The 22,110-nt window shown below is 34.7% G+C and overlaps 1 protein-coding gene across 8 annotated transcripts in view; it reads left to right on the top strand.

Annotated features, from left to right (window-relative positions):
* EFR3A (EFR3 homolog A) overlaps positions 1-22,110 on the top strand; it is a 163,400-nt gene that overhangs the window by 69,627 nt on the left and 71,663 nt on the right. For 7 of the 8 annotated variants that reach the window (XR_013178526.1, XR_013178527.1, XR_013178528.1 and 4 more), the window contains exons 2-6: positions 2,024-2,100; positions 7,279-7,406; positions 9,456-9,606; positions 16,349-16,470; positions 21,031-21,180. Coding sequence is in view for 5 of the 8 variants with exons in the window: in XM_077167678.1 (XP_077023793.1) it covers positions 2,024-2,100; positions 7,279-7,406; positions 9,456-9,606; positions 16,349-16,470; positions 21,031-21,180 (628 nt within the window). In the remaining 3 variants the exon portion in view is untranslated. Of the gene's footprint in view, positions 1-2,023; positions 2,101-2,151; positions 2,170-7,278; positions 7,407-9,455; positions 9,607-16,348; positions 16,471-21,030; positions 21,181-22,110 lie in introns of those variants that run through there. The other variant, XM_077167682.1, reaches the window with a different exon arrangement.

Raw genomic sequence — 22,110 nt, forward strand, 5'->3', positions numbered from 1 at the left:
ATGTATCATATACCTAGATGTTTTGACTGTTTTCACATTCTTATTTCACCATCTTTGTGCCTGACTCATACATAATACAGATTTTTCCTTGTGACCTTTTAAATAAGTTTTTTAAGTTCATCTGTAAAATAGTTCACAGTACCTACCTTGTGGGGTCAAAGAGAGAACTGGGGTTAGAATACATAAATTAATGTGGTAAATAGTGTGGCATTTAACAGGTGGCTTTAGGTACCAGGAATCGCACATCTTCTAAGGGGTTAGGCCACGAAAACATAGATCCTGCCTAGTATTCTACTCTGCTTTAATCTCCTATGCATAGCTTTTAGTTTTTATAGTTGTTTTTTGTTTGCTTTTAAAATAAAGATATAATCACTACAAAGAGCGTATGCTTGCACATAGCTCTTTGGATTCCTGTATTTTAATATCCTTAGCTGAAATATTACTATCCTTAGCTGAAATATCTTAACTTTGAGATCACTGAAGCATAGGATAGGAACATTTTGTGACCCTGCTTATATTACTAAATTGCATTGCAAAGTATTTGCATGAATTTCTACAGCCATTTGCAATGTATGGGACATATTATTTTTACTTCTACCCAACCAGTTCTGGCATTATTACTTAAGTGCAAAATGATCCTTTTACTTTCTTTTAATTGTTATTTCTATTAAATAAATAACTTATGTTTATTTAGTAAATTTTTAAAATTTCCTTTTTCATTTATTTATTGGTCTTTTTTCTATAGAGGGTTTATAAATTAGGCACTCATATCCCTTTGTCCTATTTGTTGCAGATTCCCCAATCTTTTATTTTAATTTTAGTTTTTAGTGCAACTGTTTAATTTTTTTCTGTGGCATGTTTTTATAGGCTAGAATATATTCATTGAAAATATAGCTACTTTGCAGCAGGCCACGGTGGCTCAGCAGGCAGAGTTCTCACCTGCCATGCTGGAGACCCAGGTTTGATTCCTGGTGCCTGCCCATGCAAAAAAGAAAAAGAAAAAGCGTGTGTGTATGTGTGTGTGTGTGTGTATATATACACACACACACACATACACACACACACACTTTGGAATGTGTCAATTTTGTATTTACAAGGAGAGGTTGGTAACAGAAAGGTTATAATTTTGAAAGAATGTTATAAGATCTCAGGACATTTGTACACATTTAATCTAAAGTATCAATGAACTGCTGGAAATATGTAGGTGATAATAATGCCAGAGATGGGCAGTAAATACCTTCCCAGTATAGGAATCACAGGAGGAGGTTGGGAAGCCAATTAGGAACCGTGAAACAATATAGGTAAGATACAAGTTTTGAATTAGGTTAGTAAAAGTGGAAATGAAAGAATAGCAAGGAATAAATTAAAATAGAAATAATAAGATTTCATTCTTTCATGCATGCATTAATTCAGCAAATATTGGATGCCTACTATGCGCCAGGTATTACTACAGTTGCAGAAAAGATTGAGCAAAACAAAGATCCTGCCCTGATGTGAGCTCATGTCCTAGTGAGGGGGAGAAGAATGATATTGATAAACATAATGGGTAAATTGTTTAATGTCTTAGGTGTGAGTACTATGAGACAAACAAAAAGTAGAGCAGGGTGAGGGTGGTCAGAGCAGGCCTCATTATGAAGGTGAAATTTAAGTGAAGACTTAAAGGAAGAGAGTTAGTCACTTGGATATTTGGGCATATTCTAGGCAAAGGGAACAAAGATTCTGAGGCATGAGGGTGCCTGGCATTTTTGAGGGCTGGCAGAGAGGCCATTGTGGCTGAAAGGCTGTGGATTGGGCCAGGATGGATATCTTCAGGGAGTAGGAAAGGAGAGTAGAAAAGAGGTAAAGCAGGGGTTGGGAGGTGGTACAAATCATATGTTTGCTTTATAGGTTGAATTTGATAGGCTGTTTGTGGCAGTTTGAACTTTTTTCCTTTATTTTAAATAATGTTCAGGAACTTGGATTTATAGGTCGGTTTACAGTAATAACTCTGTACTTCTGTTTTTTGTTTTTTTGTTACCAACAGGAGTGTGCTGCTGCTGTTCTGCCCTGCGTCCTCGTTACAAACGCCTGGTGGACAACATCTTTCCTGAAGACCCCAAAGTAATTTCATCTACATCTACTGACTCTTCCCTTTGCTGACCCATTCTTCCCTCTGCTGACCTCCCTAAGGTTTCCCTGATTTCATTTCTTTACTTTTTCTCCTGAATTTCTTCATGCACACTACTACATTTTGCTTTTTTTCCTTTTAAATGACTCATGTTAACTTGCTTGTCTAGTTTTCAGATTCTTTTCATAGATTAAGCATAAATATGGAATGATGAACAGTAGGCAATTAAATAATTTTCTTCTGTTGTCTAGATAGTGCCTACATTTAAGTAATAGTCACTTGTCAAAAATGTATGCTAGATTATTTATACCAAATGCTAAGGATACAGCTATGAATACAGACTTAGTTTTGTGCGCTTACCAAGTTCTCATAGACAAATACAATGGCAATTACAATATTTTGTGGAAAACGATGTGATAAGAGAGATGAAGTACAGCGTGCTACTGGCGTACGTAAGAGTCATAACTAATTTGGACTTGGAAGGCCTGGAGGAAATGAAATCTAAGCTAAGAGCCAAAGAATAATTGAGGGTTGGCCACACGGTTGTTAGAAGATAATTGAGAGGTAAAGAAAGAATGTTCCAGGCAAAATTTGTTCTCTTTTTATTTAAATGTCTTTTGATTTTTAGGAAAATTGCTTCATTGTGGAAATTACGTTTCAAAGCGACTGGCTTCGAGTAATTTTTTTTTTTTAATTTAAAAAATTTATTAAAAAATATTAACAACAAACAAAAACATTAACATATAATTCCATTCTACATATATAATCAGTAATTCTTAATATCATCACATAGTTGCATATTCATCATTTCTTTTCGAGTAATTTTGTCAGGAACTGTCTTTAACTTTCAGAAAACTCCTTTTCTAGTGTTAAATGGGTATGGACTAAAAAATGGTTTGTGGGTTTGATTTCCAGAATTTATTTTAAAATGTGGCCAACTGTAGAAGTCTTCTTGGTTATCATACATTAATTTAATGTTGCTGTATCTTATTTTCTGTCAAGTTGATTTTAACTTCAGATAAATTCCATCCTTTTGGCTGGCAGATGTCTTTCTAAGGTGTATGGGAGGTGGTGTACTCGGTAATTTGTGGCACATAAAAAATTCTAGATATGGTCCTGCCTTTAAGGAGATTTACATCCTTTGACTGACATTGAATATTAAATCACAATGTGTAAGTCAGTAAGTAGAACACTAAGTAAAACCATTGGTAATGCTTTTGCCTTTAGAGTGGGGAGATATCACTGTCAAGTGTCAATCTCTGGTAACTGATTATCAGAGGAAATAAGATTTGCTGAGCTTTGAAGGATTTATAGTATCTGGGTAGGTGGAGAAGATTAGTCTGTTGATGGCAAGTGAGGAGGGAAGGGTAGGTAGCAAGAGAAACGGCATGAAAAAGCAAGAGATACATTTGAGGTCTGTAGTAAGTCCAAGTGAAGGTTCACATAGCTTATATTGGGGAGCATAATGAGTGGTAATAATGTTGGTCATGATTTCTGATTTGAAAATTCAGATACATCATTTAATAGACTCAATATTCAAATCAGTATTTCCCTGAGGATTCTGGGACAGGTGGTTGCTGAAGATCAAGGTAGAGGCCAGATTATATTTAGTGAGGGAGCTCTGAACACTTTAGATCATGGGAGTGATGTGATAATAGGTAAATTAGAGAGTGGTTACAAAAAAGTTATTTTGGCCAAAGATTTTCATAATATTTATTTAAATAGCCATCACTAAAATAAGATTTAAAGAAGGAAATATTTACCTGAACCTGGCATACATATGTAACTATAATGCAATTGGCCATAATTCTTATTTTTCATTTATTAAGACAAACAAAAGAATGTGGTATATTCAAAATGGATCAGACAGCAGATGCCTGGAATCAGAGGTTTGCATGTCATAGTCCCTCCCCTCAAAGAGTAGTCTAGTAGTTTGCGAGACAATTTGACAAACCATTTCTTGTAATTACTGGTCATGAGCTCTTATGCAAGTCCCTCATTTACTCTTGGTGAAATGAAACTATTAAATAGTACCGACCTCATAAAAGTCTCATGAAGATGGAATGTGTTAATAAAATTCTTTGCTCACTCTTGTCTTCCTAGTGCCTGTCACAGTGCTTGTCACATAGTTGTATTTGTTTAATGAATGTAAAGACAGTATAATAATATACAACGGTGGGAATGAATTCTATGAACTAAAAGAACATGGAGGAGGAACATCTCACTCTGTCTTAGAGGATGGCTTTGATGGGGGTACAGTAAAGGCTCTTTGGAGGAAGCTGAGACCTGATGGGCAAGTAGAAGTCATCAGGTGAATTAAGAAAGGGTTATCAGGCCAAAAGTCTGAGTGAGCAACATGTGTCAGTTTGGGGGAACCATACGTTTTTAGTTCTCCAGATGCAAAATGTTTGAGAAAGGGAGTGGTGAAATGACCTCAGAAAGATAAGCATAGGTTAGATAGTAAAGGCCCTGTAAGACATGTTAGGGACTTGAGATGTTCCATTAGAAGGGATTGTGGACGCTTAGAGTAAAGGCCATAAGATCTCTTAGGCTGATGCAGTAATTGGGGCAAGTAATGAGAGGGACCTTTTAATGGACAGTAACAATGATGCTGGAGAGAGGACTGGTTAAAGGAGTAAGAATGAGGTAGAAGTGACAAGACTTGGTGACTGGATGTTAATGCTGCTGGCCAGACAGTTTAGGTGGAAAAGTTGGGTCCTTGAACTGGAGGTGAGAAAGTGGAGACCTCAATTTTGTAAATTTGACTGAAGAGTAGTAGTTGGATAAGAACATAGAATTGGAGGTTTTTATTTTGTCATTTTTGATTTTTTAAAAAAATGGATGCTGGATAAACAAATTTGGTGTATCATACAATAGACTATTACTCAGCAATAAAAAGAAACAAACTATGGTATATGCAACAGAAATGGATTTCAGAGTTACTATGCTGAGTGAAAGAAATCATACAAAAAAGAGTTGCATACTATGTGATTCCATTTATATAAGATACATGAGAAATAGCAAGGCAGTGTTTGCCTCGAGGTGGAGGGAGGGTTGTATTCCAAAGGACATGAGAAATCTTGTGCAAATGATGGAGATGTTCTTACCTTGTTTGTAAGGGTGGTTTCATGGGTATATGCAAACGCCAAACTTCAGATTACATACATTAAATAGCTGCATCTAATTAAAGTACATTATTCCTCCATAAAGAGTAAAGAGATAATAATAAAAATAGATGATGTCTAAATGATGATGTGGAGGAACTGATACGGCAGGAGAGATTGAGGAATCAGGAATGAATGAGGCTGACTACTGGAGGGCCATGTGAAAAGGGTGGTTCCAGTGTATGCAAATCAGATTCCTCCTGGAAGGTAAAAGCAGAGCTCTTTCTCTACGCCCAGGGCAGGGTGTGTTGACCTAAATTCTATTGACATTTTGGTCCAGATCATTCTTTGTTGTGGAGACTATCCTGTGTATTGTGGGATGCTTAGCAGCATATCCACTAGATGCCAGTAGCACCCTGACCCCAGTTATGACAACCAAAAATGTCTGAAGGGGACAAAATCATCCAAGGTTAAGAACCACTATTAGGCTGAGCCCCCAGTCTTGGGGTTTGTTCCTATGAAACAACCCCACAAAGGAAAGGTCAAGCCTACTTAAAATTAGGCCCAAGAGACATTCCCAAGAGAACCTCTTTTGTTGCTCAGATGTGGCCTCTCTCTCCAGCCAACACAGGAAGCAAACTCACCACCCTCCCCCTGCCTACATGGGACATGACTCCCAGGGGTGTGGACCTTCCTGGCAACATGGGACAGAAATCCTAGAATGAGCTGAGACTCAGCATCAAGGGATTGAGAAAACCTTCTTGAGGAAAAGGGGGGGAGTGAAATGAGACAAAGTGTCAATGGCTGAGAGATTCCAAACAGAGTGGAGAGCTTATCTTGGAGGTTATTCTTATGCATTAGTAGATATCACCTTGTTAGTCAGGATGTAATGGAGAGGCTGGAGGTAACTGCCTGAAAATGTAGAGCTGTGTTCTAGCAGCCATGTTTCTTGAAGATGATTGTATAATGATATAGCTTTCACACTGTGACTGTGTGATTGTGAAAACCTTGTGTCTGATGCTCCTATTATCTACCTTGTCAACAGACGAGTAGAACATATGGAATAAAAATAAAAAACAGGGGGAACGAATGTTAAAAAAAAAAACCATTATTAGATGGCACTGAGGAGTCAGGGATGCTTTTGTAGGTAAATTCTAATCTGATGAGAAGGAGGAGAATTTATTTGTTAGAAAGTGAAGCAAAGGGGCACAAAAACAAGTTTTGAGGAGAATGGAGAACATTCAAAACATGAGAGAATGACTCCACTAGAGAAATAATAAAATAGCCAGATGTTGTTGAGCCAGTTGACGGAAATATAAATACATGAAATTTTCCTTTGTATATTTACCATTTAATATTGTTTCCTTGCCTATCTACCCACCCACACCCAACTCCCAGCATTTAGTTTCTTGGACATAAGCCCAGGAAATTTAGTATGATGAGTGACTTGTGATTGTTTGAGCATGAAGAGAATCGTTCGTTCTGTTGCACGTCATGTATTAGAGGGGTAGAGGTGAAATGACAGTGAAATAATCCCATAGCAGGGACCTGCTGTTTTTTCTTTTGTAATACATTGGTTAAGCATAGATTCATACAGTTCTGAATACTTTCTTATTTTTTAATTATAACAAAACTTTATAATACATCAGCAAATTTGGAATAATTGAGAAATCAACGTGTTCACTATTGTATATATAAATAGGCTTAACAATACAACATTTAACATTTTGAAATTGAAATGAATTTTGTTCACAAAGTTCTTTCCACTGCAATACATTCCATTCCCTACATACTGTAGACAGTTGAACTTTATTTCTATGAAGGAAGGTATTATAGTCTATTCATTGTTTGTGAAGATATGTTTAAATACTTTGCCGAAACGGTACATTAAAAAAAAATATGTATCCAGATAGTGACTATTGACATTACTAGGCAGTCTTGAAAGGTTCAGTGTAATTATGAATTAATCCCAATCAAGAAATGTAAAAGATGAAGCACTTAAAAATATAGGAATAAGCATGAAAATGTAGATAATGTATTTATTTTGTTCATATTAATATTTTTTAGGATGGCCTGGTTAAAGCTGAAATGGAGAAATTAACGTTTTATGCAGTATCAGCTCCAGAAAAACTGGATCGAATTGGTTCTTACCTGGCAGAAAGATTGAGCAGGGATGTTGTCAGACATCGTTCAGGGTAAAGAAATTAATTGCTGCTATTAAAGCATGCTTTTAGTAGTAGGCTTATTTTTTCTTGTTCTTTTTCCCTTTGGATTATTTTAAAATTTGTATCTTGTACTGTGACCAAGAAGAGTAAAAATGAAAAATTGTGGTGCATCTGGTCTAACTTGTGAGCTTTATGTTCATAAAACAGCTTCTATTGTTATTGGACTGTCTTATTCTACCATGAAGAGATCTGATCCATGTTTAATCCCTATTTTTATCTGGATACTACTAGTGAATTTTTTTTTCTATTTTATTTAATATAAAACTGGTTTTCAACCCTAATCTTATTGATAAAGAAAAAACTATATTGGATTCTTACTACTGTTTTAAAAAAGATCCTTAAGCCTATGATTTAATATTAAATAATTTGAATTCCTAAATTATGCATCAAACTATGTACAAAGAAAATCTCTTTCCCTATATCTTTTTTTTTTTTTTGTATGGGCAGGAACAGGGAATCGAACCCAGGTCTCCGGTATGGCAGGCGAGAATTTTGCCACTGAACCATCGTTGTACCACCCCCCCATACCATTTTTTATAGGGACCTTTGATAACTGGCTCTTTCACAGAATTTTTAGTACTTGTATATCAGAGTCAACAATGGGCATGAAAGTCTTTATAAAATGACCAAGTCTGATACAAAACTGAGACCATTATTAATATATTCCTTGGTTGTTTTACATGTACAATTCAAAATAGCATTGTCAAGTTTTAATTTTGATGTAATATCTGCTAATATAGTATCTTTGGAAAATTCTTCCTAGACTACATCATCATGTAAATTATTTTGCCATCTAGTCAAGTGAAGATAATATATGAAGGGTAGAATATGGCAGCATGAAATGAAGTGTGTAAAACCTGTATAGATGCTGCAGCTTTATCTCTTTCCTGGTGGCTAAGCTTTATGAATAGACTTATATTGGTTAATGGAACTAGCTTAAGTATCCATTAGTTTTTGAGGCTTCTCTAATAGGAAATAGTAGAAATTGGCTCTCTTAATCTATCGACACTGTAATTTAAAAATCATTTTCTAAAATAAAAACAAACATGAACATGCTGTTAATCAACTAATTTTTAGTTGGATTTTCACATAGCTTGGTTTAATAAAAGAGAACTGTGTTGGCTTTAGATATCAAGTTTAGAAGATACAAGTATGCTGGTTTGGAACTGCGGTAGCTCTCTCCCTACTAAGAGTAATGTTTTACCATCTTAATCAGTGGCATTCTCTGTGCTTGAACAGTACTAGCTTTGCAATTTGGATTCTAAAAACTTCCCATATTGTTATTTCATGATCCTACTTTCTAAGAGTATGCAGTTCTCCAAGTAATTAATATATTGGCTTTTCTCCCCCTATTTTTTTGGTAAGTCTTAATAAAAGCAGTTTTCTAGTCGAAGGAAAGTTATTTGAAGTCTGAATTTTAACTTTTAGAACATGGTTTAAAATCTGATGATTGTAAAGTAAAATTTCTGAAACATTTTTTTATAATATTCTTTAGTTTCTTTGTTTTTGGGTCCATGGTCCGGCAATCACACCCGGGTCTCCCACATGACAGGCAAGCATTCTATCGTTGAACCATCCGTGCACCCTCTTTTGTTGCCGATACTGCCTAAACTATACATGTTTACAAATCTGAGTAATTATCCTGGAAATATTAGCTACATTGCTTATAATAACTATTTTGAGTTAGATGGAGAATGTGGTTAAAAGAGCAGAAAATAGAAAATGTCCATGTTCACAAAGAGAAAGATACACAAAGGTAATGTTAAAGAATCTTTGAAACAAAGAGTTTTTTGGTAAGAAGGAGAAAACAGATGACTATGAAATGTAGCTTTTTTACATTTCAACGTGAGGATTATGTTATAATCATCAGTGCTTTGTGCTCATTAAGATTTCATTTAGAAGTTACTAAATTTTGCCTATATTCTGTGCATGTAATTAAGCTTTTAAAAATTATTTTGGTGAAAAGCACATAGAATTAGGAAAGCTGGAAATGCTTTGACATTTTTCTCTTGGACTTAGGTACGTTTTAATTGCTATGGAGGCATTGGACCAACTTCTTATGGCTTGTCACTCTCAGAGCATCAAGCCATTTGTAGAAAGCTTTCTTCATATGGTAGCAAAGCTGCTGGAATCAGGGGAACCAAAGCTTCAAGTTCTTGGAACAAATTCTGTGAGTAGAACAGTTTTCTTGGTAATTAAAAGCTTAATTAGCATGTTGAGAATTAATCTCTTAGAATGTTTTTACTGTTAAAGAAAGTGAGTTAGGACATTTGAACTAGCAATACTGATGCAAGTTGGTAGATTACTTTGCTTTAAATTTTTCTGTTGGTCCCTGCAAAATCTGTGATATTGACCAGTCAAAATGGAATATCTGCCTATAAATGAACCCATACCTGTCATTTCATTTTGCTTGGGTCACTTGTGATAGCATTAACTTTGCATACCCCTGTTTGTTTGAATTCAATGCCTTTTTTTCCCCCTAAAATAACAACTTTATTGAGCTATATATAATTCACATACCATAAAGTTTACCATTTAAAGTATGAACTTAAGTGATTATTAGTACATTCACAGAGCTGTGTCACCATCCCCACTATCTAATTCTAGAGCTTCTTTCTCACCCATAAAAGGAAACCCTTCATCTATTAGTGGTCACTTCCCATTCTTCCCTCTCCCCAGTGCCTGGCAACCACTAATCTATATTCTTTGTCTATAGAGTTGCCTATTCTGGACATTTCATATGGATGGAATCATATTAGATGTGGCCTTTCTGGCTTCTTTTCACTTAGCATAATGTTTTCAAGGTTATCCATGATGTAACATGTATCAGAACTCCATTTCTTTTTAGGGCTGAAAAATATTCCATTGTATGATATATCACATTTTGTTTAGTCATTCATCAGTTAATGGACATTTGGATTGTTTCCATCTTTTGGCTATTATGAATGATGCAGTGATGAATATTTTTGTGGAAGTTTTTGTGTAAACATGTATTTTCATTTCTCTTGGATATATACCTTGAAGTGGAATTCCTAAGCCTTATGGTAACTCTGTGTTTAATTGTTTGAGGAACTGCCAGATTTATTTGCAAAACCAGTACATTACATTCCCACTAGCAGTTTATGGAGGTTCCAATTTCTGCACATCATCACCATCACTTGTTATTGGCTGTCATTTTAATTATAGCCGTCGTAGTGGTTGTGAAGTCGTATCTCATTGTGGTTTTGGTTTGTATTTCCCTGATGGCTAATGAATGTTGATCATCTTTTCATGTGTTTATTGGCCATTTGTACCTTCTTTGGAGAAATGTCTATTCAAATTGTTTGCCTATTTTTTATATATTCTGGATATAAGTCCCTTAGATATATGATTATAAAACTTATCAAAAACTTCTACCCCAGAGTTTCTGACCACAACTGCAAATATTACAGTAACTCAGTCCAGTTTAAGTCTGACTCTTAACTATCCAGAGTTAGGCCCGACTTAACAGGTTATGGGCAGCCCTTTACAAGATTGTCCTTCATGCCCCAGTTGTAAGTTTGGGGTCCCAGGTTACCCACACTTCTGACCAATTGGTTACAAATTAGTGGGTTTCTGCCACCCCCTTGGGTTCAATAATTTTCTAAAACAGTATACAGAACTCAGTGAAAGTGCTATACTCATAGTTTTAATATAGTGACAGGATACATGTAAGAAGAAACCAAAAGAAGCGAGGCTAAGGGTGCATTCTGGGAAGTTCTCAGATACAAGCTTCTGTGTCCTCTCCATGTGGAGCCAGAAGGTGTCAACCTCCTGGGACAGCAGTTAATGTGTTTTCTCAGTCATGGAAGCTTGTAATGTCTTCAAGTGTCTTAGATTTATATGAATTCCATGTAGTTGAATTTAGTCTCAGAGTTCAGGGAGTTGGGCTCATATGGTGTGGCTCAGTGCTCCAAACCCTTAATCACATGGCTGATCTTTCTGGTGGGGCCAGCCTCTACCCAAGACTGCAGCTGTAACTGGTTGTCTTAGGTATGAAGAGCAGAAGATACTCCTGTCATAGGTGATTGATTCTAAAGATTCAGAGATTGTTTCCCCCGGTGACAGAATATTTTCTCCCATTTTGTGGGTTATCTTCACTGTCCTTTGAAGCACAAACATTTTATTTTGATGAAGTCCATTTTGTCAATTTTTCTTTTATTTTTTTTTTTCTCTTGTGACTTTGTTGTCAACTTGAGAAACCATTGCCTAATCCAAGTTCACAAAGATTTACTCATATGTTTTCTTCTAAGTGCTTTATAGTTTTAGCTCTTACATTTGGGTGTATGATCCATTATGAGTTAATTTTTGTATATGATACAAGTAAGCTACTTGGTCCTCCACTGTTTCCTTTTACTAAGATATAGAAAATTTAGGAGAAATAGTTTAAAAACTTGGGGAAAAGTTTTAGTGTAAATTCCTAAAATCTTCTTTATTCTCTACTAGCAATGCTGTTAGGATTCCCTTATTGAGTCATTTGATCAAAGAACCAAATTCTTCAATTACCTACTGTCCTAGTTTGCTTAGCTGCTGGAATGCAATATACCAGAAATGGAATGGCTATTAAAAAGGAGAATTTAATGAGTTGCTAGTTTACAGTTCTAAGGCCGAGAAAATGTCCCCATTAAAACAAATCTATAGAAATGTTCAATCTAAGGCATCCAGTGAAAGATACTTTGGTTCAAGAAGGCCAATGACATTTAGCATCTCTCTCAACTGGGAAGGGCCCATGATGAACATGGCGGTGTCTGCGAGCTTTCTGTCCAGGCCTCTTGTTTCATGGAGGTCCCCAGGAGGCATTTTCCTTCTTCATTTCCAAAGGTCGCTGGCTGGTGGTCCTTCTGTCGTGGTTCTGTGACTCTCTCCTCGTTTTGAAAGGTCACTGGCTGGTGGACTCTCTGCTTCGTGGTTCTGTGGTGTTCTCTGTTCTCTCAGAATCTCCAGAACTCGCTGGTTGGTGTGCTCTGTGGTTCTCTTGGCTTTGTGGCTCTGCTTGGCTTTGCCGTGGCTTTCTCATTGTTCTCGAAAGGGTTTTCTCTCCCAAAATGTCTCTTTTATAGGATCCCAGTAGAACTAATCAAGACCCACGTAGGATAGGTGGAGACATGCCTCCATCTAATAAAGTTTAATACCCACAATTGATTGAGTCACATCTCTGTTGAGATAAGTTTCCAACCTATAGTACTAAATAGGAATTAGAAGAAGCTGTTGTACCCACAAGATTAATTAGGATTAAAACATGGCTTTTCTAGGGTATAGGATTAAAACATGGCTTTTCTAGGGTATATAAATCCTTTCAAACCAGCATGCCTACCATATTAGTTTCCTAGCTGCTAGGACAAATACCATGCGGTAGATTGGCTTAAAAAGTGGGAATTTATGGGTCCAAGGTTTTAGGCTAGAAGTTCAGAATTGAGGTATCAGCAAGGTGATGTCTTCTCCTGGAAGACTGGTGCTCTGGGAATGGCTGCAGGCGATCCTTGGACCTTGACTTTTCAGTCACAGGGCAGCACCTTCTCCTTTCTCTTCCAGTTTCTTGTTTCTGTGGACTTCCAGCTACTAGCTCTGCCTCATGGGTTCCTCTTTCTATGTCCAGTTTCCTTTGCTGAAGGACTTCGAGCATACTAGATTAAAGACACCTTTACTCCCTTTGGACATGCCTTAAGTAATTATGTCTTCAGAGGTCCTGTTCACAAATGGGTTCACACCCAGGACTAGGAGTTGGGACTGCATATGCTTTTTGTAGGAGATATGATTGAATCCCAAAGCCTACTTTGATTTGAGTGAATTGTATTAAATAAATTGCTATATTATCTTGATTCACCATTGTTTATCTGGTATTCCCTGGAAGTCTAATTTTAATTTGTTACTGGGGTAAAGTGCTCTATTTTGTTGAACATGCGTGATGGTAATGATTTTATATTTTTGTATTTATTAATGATCTTTGTAAATTTTGTTTAATTTATTGACATTTGCCTCTATGCTATTTTGTAAAAACTGTTTATTCACTGCTGAAGGAGACCCAATGTAACAGAAATAGATACAGTTTATTCAGAACCTCTTTTCTTTCAGAAATTGTGCTAGGTACTTTTTGTTTTTACCTTTTTTTATTGCAAACTATTTCAAATACAGAAAAGTATAACAGTGTAATATACTTGTATATATACTGATTCAGAAAAGAAAATATTAAATAATACTAATAAATGATCATATACAGTAATTTTTTGTTTTTAGTGCAATAAACATTCACATGCAACAATACAGTATGTACTAGATACTTCATATATACTATGTTATTTAATTCTCAGAAAAACTCTTTGAGCTTGAAAATAATATCTCCATTTACTGATCCGGGATTGAGGCTAAATAACTTGTCCAAAGACAGTAAACTAATGCTATATGTAACAGGGATTCCATCTTGAGTTTGTCTTACATCAATGCTTGTGTTCTTTGAAATATAGATATATTAGCATTATTGTGGATTAAAATTCAGGGAAAGCAAAGATTATTTTTCCTTTTTTTCTTCCTCATATATTGTTGCATCTCACTTTTTTCAGGGTTCATATCCAATACAACCTTTTTCTTTAAATATTGTTGTTAGTTTCTCAGAGACCAGTCTTTAAACTGTTCATTATTCTAGAACAACGATTCTCCACCAGAGTTAATTTTCCCTCTGTCTCGCTTTCTAGACATTTGTCAGTGTCTGGGGATTGCACCCAGGGGTGGGGTAGGTGGGGTAGAGTGTAGAGTGCTCATTAGGTGGAGGCCAGGATACTGCTAAGCATCCTATAATATGGAAAACAGCCCTCCACAACAAAGAATTTATCAGATCTAAAATTTTAATAATGCCAAGAGTGAGAAACTCTGCACTGAGGGACTGCAGTGCTGCTGCCTTTTGTTGTACCTTTTGAAATCATATCTAATTCTTCACTTAAAGAGCAAAGATAATAGGACTTATTTTTTTATTGAGCACATACCGTGTGCTAGGCACTGCATTTTTTCGGTTCTTGTTGAACCCTTCAACAACCTCCAAGTTAAGTATTCCTTTTCAGTGGTCATGTATCTAAAGCCAGGATCCACATCCAGATCTGTCTGACAGAGTCTGTTCGTCATCCCTGCTCTGTGTCTTAAGTAGAGAACCATATAAGAAGTCCGTAATGACAATGCATTTTTATTAATTTATTTTAGCACAGACTATATAGATTTAGAATTGTTAGAGAGTTTCAGTTATGAGGATTAGAAAAACTTTTCCATAAAACTTTTTGGAAAGGAAGGAAGGAAAGAAGAGAAGCTTTTTGTATTTCCCTGGAGTGCAGCTGCCCCTTTACCATCCTGTTCTTTAAACTCAAGGACAATAGGAACTGCTTCTGTAAATGATCAGGAGAGCACTTAGATTATACTCTTACTGATGTCTTTATATTAATCAACAAAATAATAATTTTTTCCTTTGGAAAATCTTCCAGAACATTTAACTTATGGCCTTTTTTTTCAATTTTTATTCATTTTTTTCTAATTTTAAAAGTTCTCAATTTATTGTAGCAAATTGGAAAAATGCTAAAAAATGTAAAATAAAAAAAGTTGAAGTCACCTGTAATTCTGACATTCAAAAGTAATCTTTTAATATTTTGATTTCTTTTTTTTTAGGAAAATCGGAGACAATAATGTATATAGAACCTTGTACAGTTTTTCCATTTACATTTTTTTGTGCATTTTCCCATGTCATTCAAGGTTTATTTTTATGAAGACTGTGAATAGTTGGCTTAATATTTTCTTACACAGTTCATACGGTTAGTATGTAGTATGGCAATCTTGAGAATTAGAGAGAAAGCCCTGGATTGTAATACCAGTTTCATCTTTACTGTGTCACTTTGAGTTTAACCTCTGTCTTTTCAGTGTTTGTAGCTGCAAACTGGATATAATTATATATTCCATACCAGGTTCTTGGAAGAATTAAGTAAGAATGCATGTGAAAATACCTAGCACAGTATGATAAAAAAATAGATAGTGAATGTTAGTTTAATCTAAACCAGGTGATCCTTTTCTAGTTTATCATGAATAATATAAAATTATAATTTAAAACAGGTAGCTTAGCTCACGCTGAATTTAAAATACTGTTGTAGTATCATAATTTCAATTTTTCAAATTTATTCTGTGCTTGTATCTGTTTTGTTTTCATCAGAGTATCAGTGAGTACAAGTGATTGAAAAATTCTTTTTGATATAGCTTTTTTAAATCATCATTCTATATCCTGACAGGTGTTTATATATATTTAAAAGTTGATCATTTATAGCTTATTTTAGACTATTTAATACACAGGAGCAATAATTCCCTGAATGAATGAGAAAGCTAATGAGAAAAGAGAGTGCATATTAAGTAATCCTAGGAGCCAGGTCTGACAAATGTAGGATATTTAAACTTTCCTAGATATGGATATCTCAGTTTTTTTTCCATCATTAGCAAGGAGGTAGAATAAATTTTATTGTCTCAGTATTTTTCTTTTCTACTTGGTTTAAGTCATATTTCCTTTGGTTTATGTCCATTTTTTTTTTTGTCCCATCTTATTTACATGAACATAATTCTTTCATGTATTATAACAGTTCTCAAGGAAGATTTCCTATCCCTAATTAAGAAATAAAATTCCCTGGAAGTTGTGACCTGAGTTTATTGTTGAACCATTGTCAGCATGTAAGAAATGTTCATGAGCTCTAGAGAGTAGAGTGGGTTCAGTTGCTCATTAGAAACTGGTTTAAGAAGTTATATTAATATTTATTATAGTTTTAATTTTTTAAAACGTTCTTAAGTAAAAAGTTCCTTCTGTATATGTGTGTTACTAATGATATTTCATCTGCTTTGTATAGTCTTATATTTCTTGTATTATTATTTTTGTTTTTTAGTTTGTCAAATTTGCAAATATTGAAGAGGACACACCCTCTTATCATCGACGTTATGACTTTTTTGTATCTCGATTCAGTGCCATGTGTCATTCCTGCCATAGTGATCCTGAAATACGAACAGAGTATGTATTATTTTACTTGATGGTTTATAGTCATAGAGTAATTTATTGATGAATACTGTGTTTAGATACAACATAATTATTACCAAAGAAAACAGGAATATATATACACTGTCTTCCTGAAATACAACTTTTCATAACTTTTAGAAGTTACAGCAATTTATTGTAAAAGCATAATTGAGAGTAGTTTCCCAATTCACACAGAATAAAATTCCCCAGATAGCTGCATGACTTTTTACCTTATTACCTCATTTTGTTCAGATTTCTGCTCAAATGTGCTTCATAAAAAGCCTCTTCCCTTTGCCATCTTTTATTTATTTTAACTCTCAGCTCATCCATCACCCACCCCCCAGTACTCGTCTCCCTTATCATATCTGTTTTCTCCATGGCACTTATCCAGAGATACTAGTCTGTTTCTCCTCTATGAAATGAGCCCCATGAAGGCAAAGACTTTAAGAACTGCTGTATCACTAGTATTTTGAATAGGGGCTGGCACATTGTAGGCGTTCAATAAGTACTTTTTGATTGAATAAATAGAAATATGGAATGAATATATACTACTGAATCACTGTCATTCTGAGGTTGTCATGACAGATGATTTACACATTTTAAAACAAATCTAGATATAGCCTATAATAATCTGAAATCAAATACTTATCCGGGAATGCAGTCTGTAGGTTGATATCTGTATAGAAATGAGAAACTTAAAGATAGAAGTGAAAGTCAGAATGACCTTGGTAATATAGAAAGTAGTGTGAGCACAGGTATAACAAACCTATAATTAAATAAACCTGAATCAGAGTCATTGTGGGCTATCGAGAGTCAAGTTTAGCATCTTAACGTGATTTTTGTTTTTTTGTTAAAGTACGTGAAGAAATGTACAGGAATATAACTAGCTTTTAATTGGAATATGAAAGCTACAGTGTTGGTTTCCACAAAAGAAAACAAGTACAGACATTATTTTAACTTGGAAAATGCAAACTGAGAGCTGATTAGTAGTCATTTTCATATATATTTGCTTCAGTTTCTATCTGACTTACTGTTAGTATAATTTTTCCTTAGGATAGGGCATAATAATTTAAATCAAAGTCCTGCTGTTATGAAGTGTAAAGGCTTGGAGGTAAAGCTATTATAATTACCTTATAATGACTTATTTCCTATATTTCCCAATCCTTTTGTCTTCCTCCTAAAAGTTATTTTAAAAGGTGTTTCATAAATTATTCCCTGCCCCCCAGAGGCTAATGTTTATTTGTTAATGAGGCAAGAATACAAAGATAAAGGTGAAATAACGAAAAATGGCAAATTTTTTAAAGATTTTAGTGTTTATTTTCTTTTAAAATATAGAAAATTACCCAGATTGCAGTATACTTTTCTGTTTAGTACAATAAGGATTAATACAGGCATTTCTCAAATTCTAGTTAAAGTATATTTCACATATAAAACAGGTGGTTGAGCAGTGTATATGATATTTATAATATTTATGAAAGGATATCTTTAAGCCTTTAAAAAATTCATTGTATAATGTGCCTTATTTCAGGAATTTAACACACCCTAGTGAAAGATCTTATCTTTTGCACATTTTTTTTGCCTTAAATTTTTCATATTAAAGAAAAGAGGAAACTTGAAATTCTCTATATACCAGTGAAGGAATTTATAGTACTTATTCCTAAGTATCGGTCTTGTCTCTATAATACAGCATTTGACATTCCAAAACACCAGTATTTCATATTTGAATCACTGTAGAATAAATCAGTAAATACCTGAAGATATTTAGAGAACTTTTTTTCCTGCTTTGCCTAAAAAAAAAATTCTTTTAGTTTTCTTAAGGTACATTTATATTCTCTTTTAGGTTCTAACTTTGAAACTTACTATCTATCCTTTCATTTTAAGCCAAATTGTAGCAAATAGAATTTGAGAGGAAGTAGCTGGTAGGAGATGGGATTGATATCTGTTAAGTTTTTCAAAAAGTTTGCCTTGCACAAAACAGTTCCTACTTGTAAAGTCATACACCTCAGTCTTATCTTCTGAGTCAGAGCTCATGAAGAACCTTTAATTGTGGTGGAAAAAATCATCCTTATCATAGTAATGAGTAACAACAGTAGGAACAAATAACACTTATAATGTGCTTACTGCTTGTCAGTTATTGTTTAAACACTTTATGTTAACTGATTTAAGTCTTTACATCATTCCTATTCCTAACTATTCTATATAACTGATGGGAAAACTGAATTCTCTTTGGAAGCCATGGCTAGAAATGTGCTTATCAAGCCAGGCATTTGGTCTGGATTGGATGCCATCTGTGTAGCTGTAGCTATGGTGTTCCCTATTTGGTGGTCCCTACCTTCTCTGCTACCTTGGCATTACCATCTGCTGGTGTTCTATTGAGGCTACTGTGTCATAAGACATGAGTTACCTTCCTTGGGTAACTCTACACCTTTGTGCATTCTACACCATCTTCTGCTCGATTCAAGTGATACAACAGGGGATCAAACCTAGCCTTTGCTGGAATCCTTGACCTTCTTATCACTCAAGAAGTAGCAGCAGGTACATGAAGCAGATACCTTTTTGAGTAATGTTATGTTTACTGCAAAGAATCTCTTAAGACTCTTTTTACACTTTAGAAAGCAGCATATATAGACATGTCAAAATAGGCAAGATTTGCCTGTGATTCCCAGTTGCCTTTTCTTTCATGTCCAGTATTATATTATTTCCATATTCCATTCTCCATCTGCTATTCCTGAATGCCTGCACTATTTCCCCCTAGGTTTATTATAAAGCAGTATCATCCCCTCCCTCATATTTCTCATTCTTTAAACCTATATACAGTTTTTGGAAGCCAATGCTTGATAATCCCTAGTTGGTTAGTATTTCAGTTAGAAAAAGTAAAGGAAGTAAAAACAGTCAAATTGGTCAGAAAGAAGGTATTTAGAGCCAAATAGGTTGCCAGGTTAACTCTACTTAAGAGGCTGTTCTTCCCCAGGTTTCATAAGCTTCTTTCCTTCCTCTTCTTGTACCTATATATGTAATTTTTTTAATGAGGAAGGGCTTAAAGAAGTTGAGGAATATGGATTGGGATGGGAGGATAGGGCAGCATTGTCCCACAATGTTGGTATGTTTTAAGATATAAATATAATAATGTTTATATGTGTTTGTGTGAATACACCCGCCACATCATGTATACATATGGTGAGGTTATCTGTAGTCCATTTTGGTGGTTAAGAACCACCTGCTTCCAGTTTCAATCTAGGTGGTCTAAGAAGGCTCTTGGGCAGTGGGGGAAGAACAGTAGAAAGGAAAGGGTTTTCAGGAACAATGAAATCCTTTTTTCTCTCAGCTTCTGATGGGTCTCAGCAAGACATGGAGAGAATCTAGTTTATGTTAGTCTGAGCTATCATTATTCTTTTAGTTTCCTAGGCTGCTCAAGCAAATACCTTGGAATGTGTTGGCTTAAACAGTGGGAGTTGTGTGAAAAGTCCAAATCAGGCATCATCAAGGCAGTCCTTTCTTCCTGAAGACTGGCGTTCTGAGGCTGTCTGCCAGTGATTCTTGATCCTTAGCTTGTCATAGGGCAGGCACATGGCCACATTCCCAGTCTCTCCCTTCTCTTCCAGGTTCCAGTGATGTTTAGCCTTTTATTTCCTGTGACTTTCTCTCTGTCTGAATTTCACTGTATTTATAAAGATCTCTAGTAATAGGCTTAGATCCATCCTGACCGAGGTTGTACCACCTTAACTGAAGTAAACACATCAAAGGTCTTTTAATGGATTCATATCCATAGGAATGGATTAAATTAAGAGCATGTTTTTCTAGATTATATATAGCTTCAAACCACCACAATCATCATCATCATCTTCAGAAAAATCTGATGTTTTTATTAAATTATTGTTTTTGAAAAAAATAATGCTGATTTTAAAAAGATGGTATTCAAAGTACACCGTATTTTAGAACTGGCCATATCTCTATCCATCTGAAATCTTTGAGATTTTAATTTCTTACACTTATTGTATATTATTTTCGTTTTATTGATTTGAAATAACTGGTCACTTGGCATTCATTTTCTCAGGTAGGCAAACAGATACTTTCTTTTTAATGATGCAGATTGTTTTCTATTTAAAAACATTCTATCGTGGTTAAATATATATAGCCTAAAACTCACCATTTTAACTGTGCTTAAGTGTACAAATCAGTAGTATTCATCACATTCATAATGTTGTATAGCCATCACCACTATTTATTTCCAAAACTTTTTATCTACCAAATAGATACTGTGTATCCATTAAGTAGTAACTCCCCATTCAACTTTCCTTCTAGCCCCTGGTAACCTTAACTAATCTACTTTCTGTGTCTGTGGACTTGCCTATTCTGGACTTTTCATATCAATGAAATCATATAAGATGTGGCCTTTTGTGTCTGGCTTTTTTCACTTAGCATAGTGTTTTCAAGGTTAATGTTGTAGCATGTATCAGAATGTTTTATGGCTGAACAGTATTCCATTGTACATATATGCCACATTTTGTTTATCTACTCATCTGTTAATGGGCACTCGGTTTTTCTCTTTTATAGAATTCGAATTGCTGGAATCAGGGGTATTCAAGGTGTGGTTCGCAAAACAGTTAATGATGAACTTCGAGCTACCATTTGGGAACCCCAGCATATGGATAAGATCGTTCCATCTCTGCTGTTTAACATGCAAAAGATAGAAGAGGTTGACAGGTATTGATTAAAGGATGTTAGGGTTTGGGTTTTTACTTCTGTGTGTGTGTGTGTGTGTGTGCACGCGTGCGCTTACTGACATAAGAGAGTTTTGCTTGTAGTATTACATAAATGGTAGTCCAATAAAATTGACTGAATTTAAAAATGTGTACCTTTCTGGAAAAATTACTAGTCTTTATGGTCATGTTACACTGAGGAGATGAATTCTTATGTATGTACTTAAGGTTTTATTTTCTTTTAGTTTTATTTGTACTTTACTTATTCCTTATTATTAATAATACTCATCCATATTATTATTTGAATTAATATAAAGTTGCAAATGTAAGAAATAGAAATGATGGCTAAACTACTGTTATTGTATATTTTCATGGGGAGTTAAAACTAACCAAAATAATAACATTTTTATTATTAAAATGTTATTTTTTTTTACATGTACAATCAGTAATTCTTAATAACATCACATAGTTGCATATTCATCATTTCTTAGTACATTTGCATCGATTTAGAAAAAGAAATAAAAAGACAACAGAATAAGAATTAAAACAATAATAGAAAGAAAAAAAAAACCTGTACCTCACATGCAGCTTCATTCAGTTTTTTAACATAATTGCATTACAATTGGGTAGTATTGTGCTGTCCATTTCTGAGTTTTTATATCCAGTCCCGTTGTACAGTCTGTATCCCTTCAGCTCCAATTATCCCTTCTCTCTCTCTTTTTTTTTTTTTTAATTAATGGAAAAAAAGAAATTAACCCAACATTTAGAGATCATACCATTCTACATATGCAATCATTAATTCTTAACATCATCACATAGATGCATGATCATCATTTCTTAGTACATATGCATTGGTTTAGAAGAACTAGCAACATAATCGAAAAAGATATAGAATGTTAATATACAGAAAAAAATAAAAGTAATAATAGTAAAA

The sequence above is a fragment of the Tamandua tetradactyla genome, chromosome 6 (assembly GCF_023851605.1).
Source record: "Tamandua tetradactyla isolate mTamTet1 chromosome 6, mTamTet1.pri, whole genome shotgun sequence".
In the NCBI taxonomy this organism is placed as follows: Eukaryota; Metazoa; Chordata; class Mammalia; order Pilosa; family Myrmecophagidae; genus Tamandua; species Tamandua tetradactyla.